The sequence below is a fragment of the Pseudorasbora parva genome, chromosome 24 (assembly GCF_024679245.1).
Source record: "Pseudorasbora parva isolate DD20220531a chromosome 24, ASM2467924v1, whole genome shotgun sequence".
NCBI lineage: Eukaryota > Metazoa > Chordata > Actinopteri > Cypriniformes > Gobionidae > Pseudorasbora > Pseudorasbora parva.
Genome location: NC_090195.1, coordinates 29,292,002 through 29,317,132, shown reverse-complemented (window position 1 = coordinate 29,317,132; position 25,131 = coordinate 29,292,002). Strand labels below are relative to the sequence as shown.

Here is a 25,131-nt window from a genome sequence, read left to right as displayed (position 1 = left end):
CACTACGCAACGCAACCTGGATTAGATAAAAAAAATCATTAGATTAATCAATAACAAATTCTTTATTCTTTACAAATCCACAAAAACGAATTTCTTAACGATCAATTATCGATCGTTGATTAATTATGCCCATCCCTAATTAATGGCACCTGTTTGAACTTGTCATCAGTATAAAAGACACCTGTCCACAACCTCAAACAGTCAGTTTTCAAACTCCACTATGGCAAAGACCAAAGAACTGTCAAAGGACACCAGAAAACAGAATTGTAGACTTGCACCAGGCTAGGAAGACCGAATCTACAGTAGATAAGCAGCTTGGTGTGAAGAAATCAACTGTGGGAGCATTATTAAAAAATGGAAGACATACAAGACCACTGATAATCTCCCTCGATCTGGGGCTCCATGTGCAGTCAAAATTATCACAAGAACGGTGAGCAGAAATCCCAGAACTGCACGAGGGGACCTAGTGAATGACCTGTAGAGAGCTGGGACCAAAGTAACAAAGGCTACCATCAGTAACACACTACGCTGCCAGGGACTCAAATCCTGTAGTGCCAGACGTGTCCCCCTGCTTAAGCCATTACATGTCTGGGCCTTTCTGAAGTTTGCTAGAGAGCATTTGGATGACCCATAAGTAGCACTTCTGCGACTGCGCAGTGACGCTGCTGATGGGTTATCTGGAGTGCAGAAGCTTTGTTTATAGTCTGAGGGAGACTGCACAGTCCCGAACACAGATTTAAAACAAACATGGAAGAGAAGACAATGCTGAATAAAGTTGTATTTTTTGTTATTTTGGGACCAAAATGTATTTTTGATGCTTCGAGATTCTAACTAACCCACAGATGTCACATATGGACTACTTTGATGATGTTTTTATTACCTTTCTGGTCCTTCTGGAAAGGGACAGTATACTGTGCATACATTTTGAATAGAGAGACCGAAAGCTCTCGGACTAAATATAAAACATCTTAAACTGTGTTCTGAAGATGAACGGAGGTCTTACGGGTGTGGAACGACATTAGGGTGAGTCTAATGGCATCATTTTCATTTTTGGGTGAACGAACCCTTTAAGCTTTAATTAAAGACCAAACGTTTACTTCTGTCATGCTTGTGATCTAGCTGGGTTTCAGTCAGCTGATAAAACGGTGAGGTTGTATGACGTTTATATATAGAGGCATGTTGGCGGATTTTAGGGTAGTGGTGCCGGGCTACTGACCCGACAGTGGAAACACAACCCAATTTTGTGCTTCAAGTCCGAGGCTATTGGCCCCATCTGGCATACTAGTCCTGGCTTGCACTGGCCCGACAGTGGAAAAGTGGTTAATGACTCCTCCTTTTCCATGCTTCACTGTGGTAGAGATGCATTTATTATAATTCTCACCAGATTTTCGAAGGCACCACTGTGGAGCATCACCGTGCATCTTGTTTTTCATTGATTCATCACTTCCACAACTTCTCATATTCTGCAAAAAACGTAATTCTATCTTCGATGTTTATCTGAAACATAGCAAGGGCTTTTCATTAATGAGTTTTCTTACATTTTTACAAATTTACAGACCAATAATGTTTTAGTAATAGTTTTAGTTGTGTAATAGTTGTGTTTAAGGCAAGGTGTGTAAAGGTTGAATAAATGGTTTAATTTGGAAAAATTACATTTTTATGACCATTATATCATATGTCAGGCTTTACAGGCTTAAGAAGATTTTCTAGAAGCAGCAACTGTTCTCATTTACTTTCATTGTGTAATGAAGCAGTGTGGATATTCATCCTAACTTTACTTTCCTTTCTTTATGAGGGAAAAAAAGCAATACAGGCTTGAGTAAATGATGGCACAATATAATTTTTTGGACAAACTAAGCCTTTAAAGGCTATTTCACACAGTCTTAATGAATACCAAATTGGTTGAGTCAGTGTGGTTAAACCCTGTTGGTGTTTGTTGGGTGTGAAAATGACAGTATGTTTCCTGACATTCTGAATCTAAGTTTGTTGGGGCAGTGTGAACTGGACTTAGGCAGAATGCTAAAAGTAAAATACAAAAAAAGACTAGTTGGTGGTTTGCATGAATGGCTAATTTAGGTCTTAAATGGATATTCTAATATATATATATATATATATATATATATATATATATATATATATATATATATATATATATATATATATATATATATCATTTACTTTCCGTCATGACTAGATGTACTGTATGATTTTTCTTTCTTCAGCAGAAAACACACAAATATTTTTAGAGATGTATTATAATCCATCTCTGTGAGTCCATACACTGTAATTTTTTTTGTTGGTTTAACTTAAAAAAGTAAGTAACCTGGTTGCCTTAAAATTGAGTTTATTGAAATTAAAAATTTGGGTTGATACAAATGAAGAAAATTTGTTTAATAAATAGAAACTCAAAATATGATTATCTGAACCACATAAAAAATTTGATAAATCAATCAATGTTTCACTGCTTCATCACAAATAAAACACAATTACCCAATATTCTTACAAAAATAATAATAATATTTTAATAAAGGTTGTAGAATCTCAAAAATTTTTCATTGTATTAACTCAAATTTTTAATTTCAATGAACTCAACTCAAGGCAACCAGGACATTTTTTTCTAAATATTTTTTTTTTACAGTGTATAGTGAATAGTGTATAGAGTATAGTGAATAGGCACTAGAATGTTGACACTCCAAAAAGCACATTAAGTCAGTGGATGAATCATTGACTGATGTAAAATGATAGGTGTGGAAAAATACTAATATTATACTAATAAATGTATAAGTTGTTGAATAACTAGTATGCTAATTTAGTATAACAGTGAGCTAGTCTCATAGTCGAGGTAACGGAATGCCACTACACTCGCAAACACAAACTCTTAGATGTGTCATATCCCTTTACCTCTTCCTGTCAGGAGAGCAAGGCAGAGAGGAAGAGACTTCATAAGAGTTACGCAGTGTTAATGAGGGACATTCCTGGCATTTGTTTCACCTGATATTCCAAGTACATTTCCCTCAGGATATGTATTAGAGCGGCGTGAGCTGGGCTGTCAGCACTACAGGAAATCCAAACAAATCTCTACATTCTGTTCTCGAAGAGGAGAGTGTTTTGACTTGTTCTTCAGCATGAAGATGAACTCATTGCAAGTGAAACCTTGAGACCACAGACTGTTCTGTTCTTCCAGGCTAGAAAGGAATTAATTCTAGTTTCAAATGTTATAAGATACTTGGCGCAAACGTCCAAGACAGTACCTTGCCTCAGAGCTGATTATGTCCAACAAAAGTGTCCAAAAGTTCCTTCCTGTGGTCTCCACCAGCGTGTTGGGTGGAGCATCTCTCCTGATACTATTACTCTTCTCTAGGGAGGAAATGTAGGCTTTTCCTTCCTGTGCACTCAAAACCAGGAACAGCCTACGTGCTAGGGGTGAAACGATATACCAATGCCACGGTTCGGTTCATATCACCGTTTTGGAGCCACGGTTCGGTTTGGTTTGCTGTGGAGGCAGGGTTCATGCAGGGCACAAGCAACAATAACACAAGATTCACTTTAACTTTATAACAACAGCAGTAGTTTAACTCTCTGGCTTTATCTTTACTGACTTTATACATTGGCTTCATATTTTCCTTAGAGCAGTTAGCATACCTGAGTAAACTATAATGATATATGTGCCTCCACTGTAGACTATTCAGAAATAATCTGCTCATTTTACTATTTACCATAAGGTTAAAAAAAAAAATGACACACACAAGTAATGTCCCACTTTAGCCTACTTAACAAACATAAATTGTATGATTATGACTAATACTGATAAATAAATATGCCCATAGGTTAAAGCTATTAAATAGCAGTTTTTGCTAATACAATAAAGTAGCCACCATTTTAATTAAAAAATAAACAAAATGACATAATGTGAAAATAAAGTGTCATTTTGGAGTTATGGAAACTAGTTACCATGATGAATAAACAATACAGCATTATATTCTGAATGTATATGCTCCTGGTAAATGGAATGAACATCATACCTGAATGCCTTCCTAACTAACGTTACGTGATTTATTGGTACTTCACTTTTATTTTATGACTTAAAATTGACAACGTTACATTGCTCAGTTTCTTTTGTGCTTTATGAAGTGATATACAGTGCACGCCGCTGCCACATTTGCACGTGTAATTGATGTGTGTGCTATGAGCACAGTATAACGGCTGGCATGACAGGAAAGCGAGTTTACATGTCTGTAAACATTTTACAGACATGTAAAATGTTTACAGACATTTAAATTTTTTCGAACATGCAGCGCTTGTATTTATGTAATAATATAATTTTGTTTTCACTTAACCTTTTGAAGTTTACTGTTTTTATTAAACCGTTTTGTGGCTCCAAATTTAAGACTTCTTAAAATGTTAATTAAGACTTTAGTTATACCATTAGGCAAGACAAGGCAAGTTTATTTGTATAGCTCATTTCTTACCCAATGGCAATTCAAAGTGCTTTACATAGAAATTAATTAAAATAGTGGTAAAATATGCATGAGAAAAAAAGAATACCATGTGTAAAGATAAAAAAATAATGGTCAGATCCACAATAGTGGTCTGAAATAAAAAATAAAAATCCTTACGTTTACAGCCTATCTTAATTAGACCTGTTCATTCCTATAAGATATTTAAGACTCTTAATGACCATAAGATTTTTTTATCGCTCATTGTTCAACAAGGAAGTGTTGCCTTTCTCCTCTCCACCTTCTGCCTTTCCTTATCTCAGGCTTGTGACCGCGGAAGAGGTAAAAAGCAAATGTTGCCTTTGTCTTCTGGGAGTTTGCCTTTCTTGATTCGTGGGAAGTTTTTGGAGATTTCTGATGATGCCAATCAAACATTGTATCTGTGTGAAATGTCCTTTAGATAAAGCTGTTTTTCCAAAGATCTGCCTGTTTAGCCTTGATGGGCTAATGCGAGATTGGTGCATTGTGGGTCCCACAACAAGGCCAGAAGGTCATTGATGTTTTTGTAAGAGCAAAAATGGAAAGAAATGTAACAGCTGGACCAGAATAAATGACTCCTTTCACTGACAAGGCCATTTCTGTTACGCCAACACACATTTGCCTTATCAGCTCCCACAGTCTGTTGTCTTGAAGAATCCGATCCATGGGTCAATGACAAATTGTCAAGAACTTTAAACTTGTTCTTAGAAACTTAAGGCTGGAATACACTACCCGTTTTTGCCCCGATTTAGAATCTGAACAAATTGACACTAGTTGTCAAAAGTAAGAGCCAGTCTGCAGATTTGAGCCGACAGATTCCATGAAAAATCGTGTAGTATATCATGGCCATAGACTCCGATTTTTTTTTTAGCTTCAGATTTTGATTCCATCCAGTTGGAGGATATCAAACATGTTTGATATTTTGAGCCGATTTTAGAACACATGACGCATCGCTACTGAAACCGGAAATCACTGACACGCCAACGAAAATCAACAAACAAGAAATGGAGACCAGCAGGATCACAAAGTGGAACTTCACCACGGAAGAAAAACTTATTCAGCTGTGGCAGGAGCACGGGTGTCTCTATAATGTGGACGACAACTGTTACCGGTAGTAGACAAAGAAAAAAGCTGATTTTATGTCATTTTGACACAAATACATATTAATAAATGACATGTTCATGTTTGAAAGTCTGTAGGTTAAAATAAATGCAGATATAGGCCTAATTGTAATAATAAAAAACAACATAATATCGATTTTGCCTGCAAGCGTGGCGGGAGCGTGGCGTTTCTGATGCGTGTCTGCCGCGGGGCTGCCTGCCCTTTTCTCTGGATGCGTCTCAATCAGCTCCCTAGTTCAGTTCTCAGGGCACTGATCAGGGAGTCAGCCCATTGACTTATGTCCTGATCATTGCCCTGAATAGTGAACTAGGGAGCTGATTGAGACGCAGGGTCTGTCTTTGCACACCAGAAGCGTGCGTCTGACGTGCCGCCCGCTGCTGTACATTTACAGGGAAGCCATATACTTCATGTTAAATATAAATATATTGCCTATTGATACAGCAAAGACAAATAATAATACTAATAATATTTCGCAAACCAAATTCTGAGGTAAACATTTGTCTTAATTTATTCATTATGTCACTTACCATTAGCCTACGGGTTTTACATTAACGCTTTCCCGGGATACGTGTTTAAACGTAATCAAAGCTCGTCAATAGCTGCGAATTATTAATTGTAGGCCTATTACAATAAATGTTAACAGATTATTTAATAACGTAAACAAGGTCGCGTTACTCGATGCTCACGCATCTCGTCTGTGTAAGACTCCTGTAGGAATCAAAACAGCAAAACTATTGTATAAGTAACTTAAATATTGTCAACGAAAGTAGTTCCAAACAAAGCCACACCAGAGCATGTGTGCTTCTTCGAACAACAGTGTTTCTTTAATGAAAAACTCTTTTAATTTTTTATGAAATTTATTTATCTATTTATTCATGAATCCGAAGTTGTCCTCTATACATGTGTTGCAATAAAATAAAATAAAATAAAATAACAATAAACGAACAGAACACGCTTACAGATTAGACTTAATATTTTGACTCATCATCACAGAAAAACACTTAGGCCTACCTCTAACTCCCGCTGTAATCTGACCGTTACTGGCCACGTCTAGTGCGTTTTGGCTCTTTTTGTTGACTTTTTGCTCAGCGCACAGATAGTCCGTTCAAAAATTACCACGCTCATCTCCTGCACATCTCATGCTTGTTGTTATGTCTGTCATGCGTGCGTCTCCTAGCAACCAGGCGCTTGTTTCAGTTTGTGTTCCAGACGTTTTTAAAGTCTGGTAGTGCATGATGCCTGGCTTTTCTCTGTAACCATTTACAAAGTCGGCAAGTGTATGATGCCTAGTGTTTTTGAAATCTGTTCAGATTTAAAAAATCGTGTAGTGTATTCCAGCCTTTGCTCGTACACTGCCGTTCAGAAGTTTGGGGTCAGTAAATTCTAATTTAAATAAATTATGTTCTTTAGAACTTTCTATTCATCTGAGAAACCTGAAAAAATGTGTAATGGTTTCCACAAAAGTATAAGTATTTATATTTAAGTAACACAGCTTCACTATTAGAGAGATGCCACAACAAATAGGATTAAATCACTGCTCTCTCACTAATGCATTCAAATAAAAGTAATCTTACTGTTCTACTTTATTTGTATCTGATTTAGTAAGAGCAAAAATCTGAAAGAAATAAAACGACCCATAGACAAAATAACTGGTAAAAAAAAATCCTGTTATGTATGAGCAATAGCCTTGTGGGAAGCGCTTTGACATGTGCTGCAGCTGTGCACAAAGCGGCCCAAGGTCGAGTCTCAGCTCGAGGTTCAGGCTTCTCAAGCCACCATCATAGTTTGTTCACAAACTCTTGCCTCTTGTTGCAAATTATGGCATGTTGCAAAGCATTCCCATCTCGTGTTTTTATTGTTGACGTTAACTTTTTAATCACATAACTTATCTACTTCAAAAAATCTAAAGTTGTTCAACTCTTAGTAAGCAGTAGCCTGACATTATCCAGTTTATATGGCCACTTGCTCTATTATTAATGTTTTAACAGATGTTATTATTTTTCTTAATGAACATAAATGTATCTGTATCCCAACTCAAGCTACTGTCAACTCAAGCAACTGTCAAATGTACAGTCTTGTTCAAAATAATAGCAGTACAATGTGACTAACCAGAATAATCAAGGTTTTTAGTATATTTTTTATTGCTACGTGGCAAACAAGTTACCAGTAGGTTCAGTAGATTCTCAGACAACAAATGAGACCCAGCATTCATGATATGCACGCTCTTAAGGCTGTGCAATTGGGCAATTAAAGTTGTACTTTAGCAATCATATTATAGCCTACCTTTTGACATTCATATTTCGTTCTGTAACTGGAAAAGAAGTGAAAATCGACTCATGTGTAGCCTACATGATCCGCATGATGAGGCGCTCAGTCACGCTTTAGTAAAGAGCGTGACATCTACTGTTTGAATTTTGAACTTTTTGAATTTAACAGGAAGTGGTGTTATGACAAAATCAGTTTATTAATATCTCAGTCATGCCCTCATCTTTCTGCAAAATGCTTACTGTTTAAGTTTAAAAAAGGGTTTTGATTCGTCTTTTGAAAAGCATGAAATGAATGAAAGGATGGCTATATGTATTGTAGGCCTATTATTTCTTTTATTTTACAGTTAAATTATTATTATTATTTATGTATTCAGGGAGGTTTTTTTATGTCACCAATGCACTTTGTTCCTTCATGAACTGACCTCTTTGCACTTCAAAAAAAAAAAAAAAAAAAAAAAAGATTTTGTGGTATTTGGCATATTTGATTTGCTGTAGTTTTTGGGGGGTTATTTTTCCTGTAAAGATATCGAGATATATTTTTTGCTCCATATCGCCCAGCCCTACGTTCTTTTACAAATGGTTGTAGAAGCATCTGCATGCTTAGGTGCTTGATTTATACACCTGTGGCCAGGGATAAAAACATCTGAATTCAGTGATTTGGAGGGGGGTCCCAATACTTTTGACAATATTGTGTACATCAAAGTCAAGTAATTTAGATATTACCCTTGACACAGAACCACATTTTATCCTTTGAATACACTAATATGGCACACAGTTATCATGGCAACATTTGCATGATCAAGCCCCACTGACATTTTCTTCAAACCATAAGAATTCCTGACTTTATCTGCCCTACTTATGCACATTTGTTAGCCAGATGTGGACTATGAGATTTACAGACGCATCATAAGTAAAATTCAATCAACAGCCATAAAGCAGAATAACAACAGATTCTGATAACAGCACCGTACATCTAGACTGGAAATGGGCCAAATGTTCTGTTTAAGAGATACGAGACAACCTGCTTTTATGGCACATTCAATCATTAAGTTGTCTGTGGAGAATGTTGGAGCCTATTTGCACATCTTGTTCAGCACCATTAAAATGAAGTCTGAATATGTGGACAGGGTTTAAAATGCTTAGCTTTGAGTTGGTTTTCAGCTAAGTGAGTGCCCTGAAATACTGTGTAAGCTAGATGAGCATCCCCCCGAACGACCTTTCTAGTGTTAATTCTATGCCTCTTAAAGCAGTTCTCTTGGAAATACATCTCTAATGTAACAATGTCCATTGCTCTTGCCAAACACTTAAATAGCATGACTTTTGAATGAAGGACAGCTGTGTTTGCATTTTTCTGTGGAACAACTGTAAAACAATATTATTGCATACCTTCACCACATCATTTACAATGGGGAATGCCTGTAGAGCTGTAGTCCCCATGTGTAAATGTCTTTTTGGTATATGTTTATGTATTCAATACAGACTGGCTCGTGAAACTGTATATTGTGTACACCAATTCGGGCACTGGTGAGAACAGTAACTTTTCAAAAGTACAAACAGACTTGCATTATTGAAATGGAGACCATGTTTCCCTCGCTGCAGGTGCTTTGGTAAAGTGTGTCAGGTTTTTGAAGGCCTTGCATGAATGATAGTTTACCTCAGTGAGATCATGGTTTACCACAGAGGTAGGCCAATTCGAGAACTGAGAAAATACCACATTTAAAAACTGTGAGTTTCGGTTCTGTGCGGTTATGGTTAAGGCCACATGTTATTCTGTTTGCTTCAGAAAAGTTGCTGTTTAGAGTTTTTTTAAGCTAGCATGATGTGGTGAAAGATAAGACCAGTATATATGTTTTTCCAATGCTATTTATTTTTATGTCGAATTTTCTGATAATCCATATAAAGAATATCCTAGAAATCCAGACGCACACTAGCGGCAGCAAATCTAATCGGCCCGCGAGTGTCGTCTAGCAACTCTCAATACCCTTCTGAGCTGCATTCGCCAAACTCTTGCCGGGCCAATCACATCGTGTATAGAGGCGGTGGGCGGGGCCATATAATGACGACGGCCGAGTTGCGTTTGCGTGTTTCTAGTAAACACAGAAACTGGCGAACGGCGGTCTTTCGAATCAGCTTTGACCGCGACTCTGGAAGACTTGGAGTTAAGTCTCTGACAAAAGAACAAAGAACGGCACTGAAGTCATTCTTAAAAAGGGAAGATGTGTTCTGAGTTTTGCCGACCGGATACGGCGAATGTTTAATCTATCAACAAGCTCTGCTTCACCTTCGTTGCTCTGGTTGGTTGTAGCGCTATCCTATCGCGTGCAGAGGGAGTTTGAAAGACAACTGTTTAGCTCGCCCCTCGGATTGAGCCCTGTCTATGGTGAGTTTCCAGACCAAACATCTTGATGTGGGCCTGGCTTGTCAGGCTATATAAAGAAAATTGGTTTTATTTCAGTTTTGGACAGAATACTAAATGCATTTATTTATAATATATAAAAACATAGGCCTATTTTATTATTATATTGTTATTATTTTATTATTATTACTATTATTATTAATTCATATTAATCCTTAAACACCAGGGGCCTGTTCTTCGTATGTGGCTAACTCAGTTAGCTGGATTTGATTGTTGACGGTTTGGCATGTTCTCAGATTGTTTGGTTCTTTCACACTCATCTTGGACTTGATGTCATAGCAACAAGTCCGTTAGCTTAAACTTGCTCGGGATCTTATTTCATATAAATATGATTAGATTGCATCTTGAGGTAATACTTAAAATCTGTCTCAGCCACTGCTACTTTATTCCAAGAGTTCATTACTGAACCAGGGGCAATAACAATTTAAAATAATAATATTTATTTGAAAATAATATATAATGTTGTGTAAAAGGTATAATACTATAGACAGTCACTTGATGGAGCGATTTATTTTTGATGGAAAAATTACTTTATAGTTGTATTTGAGGTTTACACACACTGTACAGTTAATCTGCGTCGTGAACACTGATCTATGTTCAGTGGTTGTGCATTGATTTGAGTGATGACGGATATTATGGGAGTGGCTGGATGCTGCGCAAGAGATGCAGATAATTTGATCTTTAATACTGTCACGTAACAAATCTGCTTCGAAATTAATTCAAATTTTAAAGACATTGTTGAAATAAAAATGTAAGGGTGTACAAATACTATAAAATCGTGAATATAAATATTTGGCAATCATGTTCATCAAAACAGTGCAGATTTAATTTAACAACTTGTAGGTTTGGTCGTTTCCTTATAAAGGTCCAGAAATTCGTGTTTTTTTTTTTTTTTCTTTCTTTCTTTTTTTTTTCTTTGTCAAGTTTTTTGCCAGGTGGCTTTTTTAATTATATTATGTCATTACATTGTCTTGACGCCAGCCAATCGCTTTATTGCTGATCATGGTTTCAAATATCGATCCATCTGCCCTCTTTAGGGAACACAAGAACGCGCAGTAATCTTGGATACATTAATCCAGATATTTTAATCCAATCCGCAAATTCGTTTGAAAAACCAAATTAGCCAGAGATCAGTTATCAGGATTAGAAGATCTGGGATCTGTCAAATCATCTCCGATGTATAAGCGGGGTACGAAGAACTGACCCCAGGTCCTTGGATGCAGATCGGTATAATGCCGAAAGTCTTCAGAGGCAGACGGTGGGTGAAAAACTCCTCCATATTGAAGGGCAGGAGGTCACTAGGAAGCTGGGCTGCTACTAGTGTCCCTGATAAACCGAAAATCTGACTGTTCTGTTCAGACAGGGGAGCCCGAATTTAGAATAGTATTTTATACATGGTATTTTTATTTCTTATGCATATGTTGTGATTATTCTATCACTATTTTAATACCTTTTTTATGTAAAGCACTTTTACAATTACCATTGTGTATGAAATGGGCTATATAAATAAAAGCGCCTTGCTTATTTGTTATAAAAATATTCAAGCAATCGATTTCTAGTAGTTTTGCAATCTAGGTGAAATTGTGGAAAATGTATTTTCATTGATTAATTTAATTTGTTTTAAAATGTGATATGCTATTTGTTTTTAAGATTAAGGGGATCTCAACCATTTTGACTACAAGCCCCCTGCTGTCCACAATATCATTCGAAGGCCCGTTGACTTTGTTGTTTAGGATTAACTAGACAAGGTTTAAGGATTTAAAAAAAATACTTTTAACTAACTTTTTATATAATAACTTTTAAAATTAAAATGAAATAAAAAAGTATAAAATAACAATATACAAGGCATAACTATATATTTTTCCATGCAGTAGGAAGCCCTCTTCAAAGAATTTTATTTATTATTTTTTTTACATTTTTTAATTTTTTAATTCTTGTTTTGTCTTATTTTAAATAATTTAAAATCATAATAAGTTCCCCTAGTGGCTCCTGATCTCCTGGTTGAGAACCACTGGGTTGTTGAAAATTGTGACTCTGTAAACATTCCACATTAAAATTTCCAATAACCTCCTATGGAAATTAAAGATTAATACTACAGCAGCAGACCACTTTACAGTGGCTTATACAGACAATACTGTAGCTTTAGGTACACTCAAATTATGTTTGCTCGCTACCTATATAACGAATATACTGCAATATCCAGTGACTTGACCATTACTTTCCTTACTGTAGCATTCTAGTACCTTGTAAACATGATTTTTTCCCAAGACTTGTTCAGTCTTCCAGAATTTACATAGAAACCAGGCATGATTTTAGTCAGATATTTTTGTTTGTAGCATACATATCAGACGGCCGTGGGTGGGCTCTCTAAGGCTGAGACTGTGTATAGGGTGAAATGTTTGCTGTTATTGTAAAATTTGAAATAAAATGTTTGTTTTTTTTCTGACTTTGACCTGCAGGCACAGGATAAGAGGAAAGCCTTGGAGGAGACCAAAGCCTACACCACCCAGTCCCTGGCGAGCGTGGCCTATCAGATCAATGCCTTAGCCAACAATGTCCTGCAGTTGTTGGATATCCAGGCCTCGCAGCTGCGCAGGATGGAGTCCTCCATTAACCACATATCTCAGGTCATTTTCAATACATCTCTCTCTTTTTCTCTCTCAATCTCATTTCCCTTGCTTTGTCCTTGTCTGTCTAGAGTTTTCATTAAGTATCGTCTGTCTCTCACAGTGACTGACTTGTTAATATCTGTTTTTGTTCACCTCTTTTTCCCTCCGTTTCTCTTTTTTCTTCGCGTATGCGTCTCTATGTAGTCATCATGGAAACAAAACTCTCCCAGGGAGTCCTTGTGTAAACCTCATCCCACTTCCATATGGTGCTGTTAGTTGCTGAAGTCATTACAGGCTTCAATCAAACCCACTATTTGCTGGTGGCAGTAAAAAAGCCCTGCAAAATTGACCATAAGACAGCAATGTTGATATTTAGAACAACACTTCTGATATTATATTGTTGACATATGCGTCATGTAAGATTTTCGTCATACAGCCAATCCCTACTTTAGTTAGGAATTAAAGGAATTCCTAGATTCCTAGAACCAAAACAAGTGAAACATAAGCAACCATCTAGGCATAATTATTTTTATTAGAGACTTATTATTATTACGTAGAGATCTACTGTAGGCTACAACAGTAACCTAATATATTCTGTCAATTTCTTTACATTAAAGGTCCCGTTCTTTGTGTGTTTTCGAAGCTTTGATTATGTTTACAGTGTGCAATATAAGTGTTCATGTTTTGCGTGTAAAAAAACTCAGTATTTTTTACACAATTTACTTATCTGTACAGCGCTGTTTCCTCTGTCCTAAAAACGGCCTGATGGGTTCCTTGTTCTATGAAGTCCCTCCTTCAGAAACACGTAACGAGTTCTGATTGGGCCAGCGCTTCCCGTGTTGTGATTGGACAGCAGCTTAGTGCACTTTGCCCGGAAAGGTCCCGCCTCTTACCATAATGGGGAGATGCAAGCGCTGAATGCCGCTCGTCTCCACGTGGGAGAGAAACAAGACCACGCCCCCTATTTTGCGTGTTCTTGGGGGCGGAGGGTTAGTCAACAAACGGTTCTAGTGACGTCATTCCTGAAGGAAGTGCAGGGGTATAGTCCAAACCAGCCGTTCGCTGTAGGCTTTGAAAGGGAACTTCTGTTAAATAAAATATCTCGCTTGGCATTGAACTTTGAGCTTTATAATTTTACAGGTATTATTTATGCTCCAACAGCAACATTTCACACTAACTAAAGTTTGAAAGATGGAATCGCGAAGAACAGGACCTTTAAACCAAACATTTATTTTGACGGGTTGCCTTAAAGATTGAGTTGAGCGTCTGTGTTCATGATATGACCGTTTTCTCAAAGGAAATGGTAAATTCTCATGAAGTGGCGGTTTATAAGTTCGTTCGTGTCCTAATATAGTGACACAGCAGAGACTATAAAGACAGCGAGCGTCACGCACACGCCCGCGCATCCACACAGATGCAGCACATGCAGGAGTAATATTTAAATGGTATTTTTCAGTTTAATATTCACAGACACTAGTATATTTGGTTACAGTCTGGAGCCTTGGGCTTAGATAAACACTGAATCGACTGAACGCAGCTGCAGGTACCAAATATACACAGTCGGTAACTTACTATAGAAACATTGGTATCGTATTAAAATTTCAGTACCAAATTTCCAGTCTCAAATATTGCTAAACAGCGGACTTACTGCTAACACGTTTTCATTTTTTCTTCGCTGCTCTAACAGGGGTTTCTTGTAGCAACACAGCACAACTTCCTGTGTTTACAATGCATTCTGAGCAGCGAAAAAGAACGGTGCAGCGGTTAGGCAACATAGACATCATCTAGGGTCTATGTTAGGCAAAGCTAGCGGTCATCATAATAACTAACGTTAGGTCTTGTTTAAGAATTATGGTATCGGATCAAGTATTTTTCAAGTACTTGCCGATACCGATGTCAGAATTTGTAATTTGGTAATATTTCCGATACTAGTATTGGAATCGTAACTTTTAATGGTAAGACTTTTTTTTTTTTATCAGACTCACAAATTATATACAAAATTTGAAATCAGATTTATCTCCCAATATATCGGTTATCAGCTTTCATATATAATTTGTTATCGGTAATGGGCAAATATTCATATCGGTGCATCCCTAGACTAAATGTTTAGCCTTTTCAGAATAAATTACGAAAAATAAAACGCTGATATTTGTTGCAGTTTTGGGGGCTAATTTTTTTTTTGCCCATCACTCAGAAATGTGGGAAGGTTCAGTTTCCTATGACAGCATCAACAACTTCTTCAACCATCTAAATCATCTCAAAATTAGATCTCTTATTTGACAAACCCCAATTCTGTCTTTCTCGCCCTGATAGCACAAATACTGCCCACAGTAAAGTGCTAAACCCAGAATTATTAAACTGATATAATCTGCCAATCAAATTAGAAGTTTAATCAGCAGATATTGATGGGATTAACTGGCGTATAGTGGAGCGTATTTTCAGATCTCGTCTCCATTCAAAAGCGCGTCTGGGTATCACAGTGGGCTTTATGAATGGCTATAAGACAGGCTTATTTAGAGGGTCAACAGAGGCCTGTTCTCACGTCCAGCTCTTCACACACGCCCTCCACTACAGTGTCAATCATGATTCCCTCCAAAGATGGAGATGAGAATAATAGGACAGTTATGTTGAAAACAGGATTCTGTCTGTGAGCAAGCTTTGTCGTAGCATGTTGTACTAAAGGTGGGGGAAGAACTTATTTAGTGATGCATCACAATTCTGAATCACACAAAAAAATGATAGAACGGTATGCTTTGCTTGCTGCAATTCTACACAAAAAAATAAATAAAATAAAAACCTTAAGTAAATAAACTTCCACAAAGTTTGGAAAGAGCACAGTGAATATCTAAGGCTACGTCTACATTAAGCCAGATACATTTGACATTGGCGTCCATGTCCAGCGCTTTCCAAAAGTTTCTCATCCAAACTGAAACATTGGAAAATGTTAAATTCACCTCACTGTGTGTGCATAAAACCTTGTAAAAGCTCACTGAGATGATGAAACATGGAACACACATTATAAAGTTCTTACGCTATTCTTCTGGCAAGATCATTTTATTTACCAAAATATCTCACTATTCACCGATGCGTCTAGATTGCTCTGTCACCATTATTTGTTTGGTCTTAAATTCAACTGCTCTCATGTTTTGCCGCAGGACAGCAATTGCGAGTAAATTGCAAGTTTTCTGTCATCTTTGCAGGACTGTTATAAGCATTGTGTACAGAACATATCTTTACCAACAGTGTGAAATGAGTAAATAGCACATAATAGGCAAAATACTGGTATAAACATGGATATTTATTGGTTTAATGTGTCACATGACTAAACAGACATCATCATTTTCAAATACCTCTGTTTTCAGTTCACAAAAATCTCAGGACAAAAACGCTGTTTTAGTGTGGACGGAAGGCCAAAACGGAGAGAAAAATATGCGTTTTCAATTACATTTATTTATATATAATTCATTACATTTATATAGCGCTTTTCTAGGCACTCAAAGCGCTTTACATTTAGAAGGGGGAATCTCCTCAACCACCACCAATGTGCAGCATCCACCTGGATGATGCGACGGCAACCATTTTGCGCCAGAAGGCTCACCACACACCAGCTGATTGGTGGAGAGGAGACCTAGTGATGAAGCCAATCAGGATATGGGGATTATTAGGAGGCCATGATGGACAGGGGCCAGTGGGCAAATTTGGCCACAATCGGGGTCACACCCCTACTCTTTATCGAAGGACATCCTGGAATTTTTAATGACCACAGAGAGTCAGGACTTCGGTTAAACGTCTCGTCCGAAGGAATGTGCTCTTTGTCACTATAATGTCCCCATCACTATACTGGGGTATTAGGACCCACATAGACCACAGGGTCAGCAACCCCTGCTGGCCTCACTAACACCTCTACCAGCAGCAACCTGGTTTTCCCATTTGGTCTCCCATCCAGGTACTGACCAGGCTCAGCCCTGCTTAGCTTCAGTGGGAAACCAGTCTTGGGGTACAGGGTGATATGGCTGCTGGTATACGTGTGGACAAGGCCTGAGGCAATAGTGGGTTTTGTTCCACAGGATTTGCAACCCATGACATCATGTGCCATTGAGTACTGTTAAGATGGGCTCAGACTAGAGTTTTTAAATCCTTCCTGATTATGAAATCTGATGGCATCGCTCACATAAGGAGAATCTTCACAGATTTTTTTCTGTCAAATCTCAAACATGCACACTACAAGAATTGGCAAGCAGCTTTCTACACTCAACCGGTATGTTCAAAACCAAGGCGATTTATCCTGAGATCCTCTCTTTGTCTGTACGGTCATGTTTTCGAAGATACGTTATACAAATAAATGTGTTGTTGTAAAACTCCACACACTGTTCCGCCATCTCCGCTGTTCAGCGGACCCGCACACAGCAGCTTGACGAGCTTGTTTCGCGGTCGCAATTTCAAAAGTGCTCTCATTCAATTCTCTCATTGGCTATTGTGAAAGAACTGACATAATCATCCCGATTTAAAATCCTAAATATCAGACATGTTGGATAGAATCGGGGCAACCCTGATTTGTGAGAGCAGATCGGGAGGTACAAGATTCTCTGTGAACACCTCACATTACCAGATAATATGCAGTGAACATCAGAACCGATCAAGGTCCTCAACACCAAAAAAAAATCCTGATTCTCGGAAGGTAAAAATCAGGGATAAAGCGTCTTAAAACTCCTTTAGTGTGAGCCTGGCTTTATTTGAGCAAACATCATAGTTCAGTAGTGTCAAATCCTGTTCCTGGAGAGCCACTCTTAGTGTTTAATGAAACACTCCTGAACCTGCTAATCAAGGTCTTCAGGATCATATGAAACCAGGCAGATGTGTTGCTGCTAAACGTTGGAGGACAGTGACCCTCAATGAGCAGAATTGGAGATCCCTCTTATAGAGACCCAATTTCGGTCAGAACTCAGTGCAGTCACTGCAAACAAACTGTAATCGTGTAGCCTCAGTGCTGATTGCTGCAGATCAGTCATGACTGCACTGTTCTGCTGGAAGGTGACTAATGGCTGTAAAGTGGCTCTAATCTCTCGGCTGAGGCACACCCAGAGCTTTGCTGACAGTGGATATTCCCGTCTTTAAAGCATTTCTCACTCTTCCCTATTCCTCTGGATGCCTATTAGACAGACCGCACTGCCAGCATGTGGCCAAATTAGATTAGAACATCAGTGCAGCACACTAATGGGCCAGCAGGCCAGGTCTGGAGTTCACTGTTTTCATCACAGCTCTACACTGAATGTTTTGAGTTGTGTTATCACGAACATGTCTTGTTGGAGCTGACCCTGAGCGTGGGAGGCTGAAGTGCTGCTACCTAGACCAGTGCATGGAGTGGCTGCTAAGAGACTGTGAACAGTAAGAGCTTTGTCTGGCCAGCTAAAGACTTGGCAACACAGTAGAAGTCTCGTTTGCCTTTTTTCTCTCTTCATAGCTGCAAGTAAATCCTTGTTTGTCTGTTGCATCTGAGGAACTACAGAGATGATAATTAAAGGCAGCTCTGAGTAGCGTTCTGAAGCAGCATGCTTAGAAATGGTTCCATCAGTACAGTATACTATCAGCGGCTGGTCTCCCATTAACTCTCAATGATGATACATGTTCCTCTAAAAGGTAGGGAAGGCAATTAAGGGTATGCATGTGACGGAACCATTGGTCAAAGTTACTGCTGTTATACCAGCAAAGAGTGGCAAAGCATTGGTTTTCAGAGTGAATTTTTAGATTCCCATTCCCACTTTCCCATTTTAGATAGAACTTTGAGATTTACTGTACAAATAGATTTGACAAGAAATATAGGTATAGTTTTAAAGACTTTAAAGACTAAAACAACTGGAATCCAGGCATTTGTCTCAGTATGTTGAATTTTTGGGTAAAAGCGTATCATTATATATTGAATTGACATATCATCAATTAAATGTATACCATCTTGCATATAAATATCAGGAAACATGATTGCTGGCTGCATTTCAATTTCCATGGATCACTGGATCATTGCCAAGTTGTAAGGAACACTATATCAACTCCAACCTGCAGTTTAAACTGATAATGTTTTTTTTTTTTACTCAAGTTTTTGCCGTTTCCCCTATTAAATCCAGTCAAGCAGCTCTTTTGCCACTCTTTTGCCATACCCTCTATTTCGGAGAGGATAGCGATAGCAAGCTTTCAAAGCATCAGATCCCACCATCCCTACAGAATGCTTTCCAAAGCCACGTCTTCTTCAAAACACGTGAACACACACAGCAGAGTCTGCAAAGTGTCACAATATGAGGGACCCCGTTAAATTATCTCATGTTGTCTCTAAACAACTTGCAGAGCTCTAGTTCTGCTGCCTGACTGCTGCAGATTCATTTTGGCATTGATAGTATAGACAAAGGTTAGAAACACATACTGTAAACCCGAGTCTGAGCACTTGAACCGCTCCGGGTAGAAATTTCACAGGTTGCCATCTTGTAATTAAGGTTATGATGGTGTGAACGCGTCATACGTTTGGTTCATGAGGGACTGTAAAAGATGAGTGCTGTTTTTTTTTTTGCGACGCTCTGTAACTGTCTGTATACTCCATGAATTTTCTGTAAAAGTCTTCTTGAATTTTCTGAACGAAAAAGTTGTCTTCCAATAATAGTATTGTTATATTGCTTATTGTTAAATTTAACAGGAACTGAGACCACATTTTAATAGATGGGATATCGTCTATGTAACCAGTGGTAAGCATAGTCCCTGAAAGACCTCTATGCATATAGCACCTTAGTGGGGCCCCTTCATAACTGGGCCTGGCCCATCTTCCGCCTTGCATCTTTTTGGTACTTATTATTTATCTACTAGATTTAGTAAAGAGTTAAGAGTTTATTTCACTAGTGAACTAACAGCTGTGGACTGTGGGTGCGTTTACATGCACACCAGTAAGCTGATAACTCACAAAATCAGCTTATTGAAATAATCAGTTTTCCCCTGTTTACATGCAAACCAGTAAACTGACAATGCAAGTAAACTGCGTTTACATGACTTTATTAATAAACCGGGTTATTTCCTTGTAGTGACGTCAAAAATAATAATGTTTGTATCTGACTCTGAGTTTTTCAAATGTTACGTCAGTTGTGATGTTAATTAAAGCGTGCACCGTGTCAGCGGAGATACGGCTCATATTATCCCTCATGCAGATACAGATGCACCGTTTTGACTGAACCTCTTCTACTTCTGCTGCATGAGAAGAGAACACATATTTGCAATTTTCTGGGCCTTAAAAAAGTCTGTTTGTGATATATGTCCTTATTTCATGCAAAACGCTAACTCCCTCTATCTGGATGTGTTTAAATCTGCTCTAAGTTTGCGTTTTTGTCACCTATCACACATGTGCACTTTAATAAGCCGACAGTAAGCTGGTTAATGCGTTTACATGTAGTGCAAAATCGAGGTAAGAGTCAAAAAACTACCTGTCCCGACCGGTTTATGCTTACGCCATTTATAACCTTACTCCGATAAAAGAAAACGGATTACCGCGTTTACATGACCATGTTCATTGTCGGCTTATTAGGCATAATCGGCTTAAGAACGTGCATGTAAACGCACCCAGTGAAAGACTTCAGAGGTCAATGTGATGCTACGTAACATTGTTTACAAGCTGTTTTATTGATCTGTCTTTCCATGGTTGAAACATCGATTGAGGGATTATGTATTAAGTTGTAATATATTCTCAACATACCTCAAGAGATATTAATTCATGTTTATTCTTTAGGAAGAGATGATCGCGTTCACTCGTGCGCAGAGCCGCTGCTTGAACTGACGCTCCAGGAATCTGTCATGTCACATTAAAGAACGTCAAAACGATATTATCATTTGATTTTGTGATAATATGGACTGAATACTAAGTATGTTCAGTGGGAACTCGGATTCAAATGTCGCGTGAAAAAAAAAAGCCAACTGTTAACTTTTAAAGATTAATTCAGAACCGCTCTGTACACACATGCACCGTACCGAAAGCCCTGTACCGAAACAGCTCGGTACGAATACATGTACCTTTACACCCCTAGTATATGCCTTCCTTTGGGGTGAATGAAGCCTGATTTTGAATTAACGTTATGAACACCTCTGCTGGACGTACCGTCTTCTGTATTTTACTAAAGTTGGGTTTCATTGATCTATCCCAACTTTACAAATTCCTTGTCTGTTCTTGAGAACTTTCAAGTAGTTAGAGAATTCCAAGTTCTCTGTCGTCTGCTATGCAGCAAAGTTTGTGCTCAAGTTTGTCTTAAGACTTGTCCGTGTAAATTGGTAAAAGCTCTATTTTGCGATGCATCTCTAATCATTATCACCAAAGTACACGTTCATAGTGTATGGTACTTGGCTAAAGAATTCTGCCATGCATACTTGGTTGTTGCATGTGAAGTATAAAAATACTTAGCCCCCCACTTTGAGTTAGCAAGATCAACTAGAAATTCTTTTGGCCTCTCTCTCCTGCCTGTCTGCCTTGGTTTGCTCTTGGCAGATGAGCTTAATCCAAACAGGAAATGGAGTTCCAGAGATGAGATTGTGGGGAAGACCTGCTCCCCCTCTGTTTCCTGACAATAAAGTTTGGCATAAATGTGTCCTTTGGGAATGAGTTTGTGTGAATTGTGACAATTAAATAGGTTACATTAGGGGGCAGGGGTTCCTTCAATCGTGCAACTTTTCCCAACTCCCTGACCGACTAGACCTCAAATGGAACATGCTTTCCTACACAAAAAGCTCTTATTCCTCTCCAGAATCACTGCTACAGATACAGAGAGCAGTTTGACAACTGATTACAACTAATTTTCCAGTGAGAAGACACTGGCAAAGAAAAAGTTCCTTACTTCGAGGTGCTATTTAGACCATCCCCGTAACCTGACCTACAGTGGTTTAATTCTGGAACCCTTCCACACAATTTGTGTGCAAATAATCTTTCTTCATTGGCAAGTAGAAGAAGAAGAGAGAGACACATTGAGGGCACAGTATATATTTTTTGTTCTCAGTTGAAGGGATTGATTTCTTAACTTCAATCATGTTATTCACTTGATTCTGTCTAACCTGGGCACAAAAACCTTGTTATTTTTACACAGGAGGGAAAAGAGATTATATTTGTTTCAGCAGATTATGCTTGTTTTCGCTGTTCACTGTTGGAAAGCTTAAATCCTTCTTAGAGTATGTTCCTATTGTCTTGTTTAATAATGAGAGAATTTAGAGTCAGATAGTCCACATAGAGTTCATTTTCAGTAGAGCTGGTCCATTAAGCTTTCCACTGAGTTGTGTTGGCTTGTGAGCATAGTATGTTTCTTCAACTGTCATTTTCATGAGGTTGATTTGCAATGGATGTACTTTTGCAAACATTTTCAAAGTAAAGGCTCACTCTTGAAGAAGCTGCTCAATTGAGCAAACGTTCATCTGGCTCGCTGCAGAGATAGCTACTCTCAGATGCTCGTGGTCACCCTGTCGGAGAGAAGCCAAAGCCAGATGGAGCATAACAGCCGTAAATCTGTGAAGGGAACGCCTGTCCTCACCCTTCAGCTGTGCTCGTAATGTTGTTAGTGAGCTGCAGTCTAAACGAACTGAGCTGCGTCCTTGCTTTAGTCACCAAGTGTTTCCGTTAAGCACTGGAGGTGCGACAAAGAGCTGTTCTACATGTTCTGTTGCATGCCTTGTTCGGTTTTTTTTCACTGCTTTGTATTGGTTATGTGCTACGGATGCTGGTTCACAAGCTATTTATCCTGCTGTTGGGCTCCAATTCTTACAATAAATAATAATAATAATAAAAAAGCTTGTAACCAAAACATCAGGGTTTGGTCCGTTTCTCATTTCAGAAATGATCGTGTGGTTTTGCACTATAATTAAATGCTGACATGGAAGTCCTATTGACATAACCACATGAAGTAGAAGTGTGTGTGTGTGTGTGTGTGTGTGTGTGTGTGTGTGTGTGTGTGTGTGTGTGTGTGTGTGTGTGTGTGTGTGTGTGTGTGTCGTTTTGGGTGTGTGCTACAGGGCACTGTTGCTACAGATATGCACAACACGTCTATCTGTTTGTGCATAGCTGGCTTTTCCGGAAGCCATGCCACCCCAGGGTCGCTTCGGTAAACTGCTGAAATGACTTTTTTCTTTTTTCCTGTCAGATGCTGAAGTGAAACTGTCTGTCTGACCAGTTTCAAAACCTCTCTCTTTTTGTCAGCTTCTCCACAAAATTTACTTCATTTAATTCAGCTGTAAGCTGTTAAATTTCAAATACATTTAAGTGATGAATAATAAATGTAGCACTTTATTTTACAGTTCTGTTGTGCATGTGCTGTTTACTTATTATAATAGCACATATTAAGTCTACGTATTGTAAAATAAAGTGCAACTAAATACATTTCCAATTTAGTTTTATAGTACTTAGTTTTTTTGTTGTTTTGTTTTTAATAAAGATGTGGATTAAAGATTTTAATAAAGATGATAATAAAGATGTGTACTCGCATATATTCAAGGTTTATCAAAAATGTTAATACTTTTGACTTCAATGTTACATCCCATGACATATTTATTTTCATTTAAATTCAAACTTTGCTCAAATAGTATAAAAGATTTAAAAATCAACATGAATACAAATAGCACATTTCCAAGAAATTGGTAGATTTGTAGATACAAAAAGAAGAAGAAAAAAGAAATGTGTCAAACTAAACGACAATAGCAACCCTTCAGTAAAACCAAATTCTCTTTTGCAGTTTTGGTATGCTTGTGTGTCCTGTGAATGGTACATGCAGTAATAGCATCGCTACGTGCATATCAGGTCAAATTTGCCTCTTGGTCTGAATGCTCCTTTTTAGCGAGTTATTAATGTCAACACACATTAACCAAAAATATTCTGTAATTTACTGACAACCATTTAAACCTAGCGCTTCAGTTTCTATTTCAACCATCCTTGTATGTATGCGGCTGCTCTCTATCATGCACTTTATTTTAACACTTTTTAATGCAAAATAATGCAGGTAACTTGGCACGCTACTTAGACAAAAACAAATACATTGTTTTACAAGGTGCTTCTCAACCACACTATGACAGGATTAAAGTGTTATTTGTGGAAGTTCTAAACCTATATATATATATATATATATATATATATATATATATATATATATATATATATATATATATATATATATATATATATATATATATATATATATATATATATATACCTGTAATTTATTAATCTTAATTAATTACGCAAAAAAAAATTAAAAAAAATAACCACACTTATTTTTGCACCGCGGAACGTTTTTCAATGAATGAGTTTCGACGGACTGATTATACTGGAACACCAACTAGCGCTCAACTCACGAGTCACGACAACAACAAACCATAGTGAACATGAACGAAGAAGCTGATGAGACCGCTTTGCTTGGCCCCGTGGATGGGAAATTTTGTTTTTAAAAACGAAAGGAGTGAAGCGTCGACAAGAGCATGGTTGTGTGCAAGCTATACAACAAGGAATTTGCGTATCACCGCAGCACATCGAGCCTCAAATATCACAAATGTGCTTTTGGTACACTTAATGGCAAACGTTGCACTGGTCTGCTGGACTGAAATAAATAAACAATATTTTGTTGATTAAGCTTATGTATTCAGTCATTATTCAATGGCATACTAAAAGTCCATGTGAAAAATTATTTCTCATTGTTCTCAGGTTAAATATTTATATGCAATAAAAATGTGATTAATTTCGATTTAATTAATTACAAAGCCTCTAATTAGATTTTTTTTTATCAAGTCCCTATATATATATACTGTATAACTGTATATAAAATGTTGTTACATGTTAAGCAGTTATGTTTTACATTTGATTTACTAAATTAATATCTTTGTTCTGTTGATTTGAAATTTGTTTGCATATTACTAATGGTGAAATTGAAAATATTTAACAGTAGTTGCGTATTTATTTTACTAATTATTTGACAAATACTTGGGCTATATTTAATTGTTTTAATATATATAAATAAATGTAGCCCTATATATATAAATAATACTTGCTGTGGTTTAGTAAAAGATATCAAATCACTTTTACTACATATCGGTACCACACCCTTTTGGCCTCAGACATGCAGAGAGAAGCAAGTTTGGTGGGAACCATTCTTTTACTGTCGAGCAGTTTTTGAATGGGATCAAAGCAATCACTATCTCGTGATCATCTTCTGAGGGTGGTGAAAGACCCTTGAGCAAGACATTGCTCCAGGATT

The 25,131-nt window shown here is 37.6% G+C and overlaps 1 protein-coding gene and 1 pseudogene across 9 annotated transcripts in view; one reads left to right on the top strand and one right to left on the bottom strand.

Annotated features, from left to right (window-relative positions):
• abi1a (abl-interactor 1a) overlaps positions 1-25,131 on the top strand; it is an 80,871-nt gene that overhangs the window by 18,844 nt on the left and 36,896 nt on the right. For all 9 annotated transcript variants that reach the window (XM_067435617.1, XM_067435614.1, XM_067435618.1 and 6 more), the window contains exon 2: positions 12,740-12,907. In XM_067435617.1, the coding sequence (XP_067291718.1) occupies positions 12,740-12,907 (168 nt within the window). The remainder of the gene's footprint in view (positions 1-12,739; positions 12,908-25,131) is intronic.
• On the bottom strand, positions 16,794-16,910 carry LOC137064303 (5S ribosomal RNA; annotated as a pseudogene).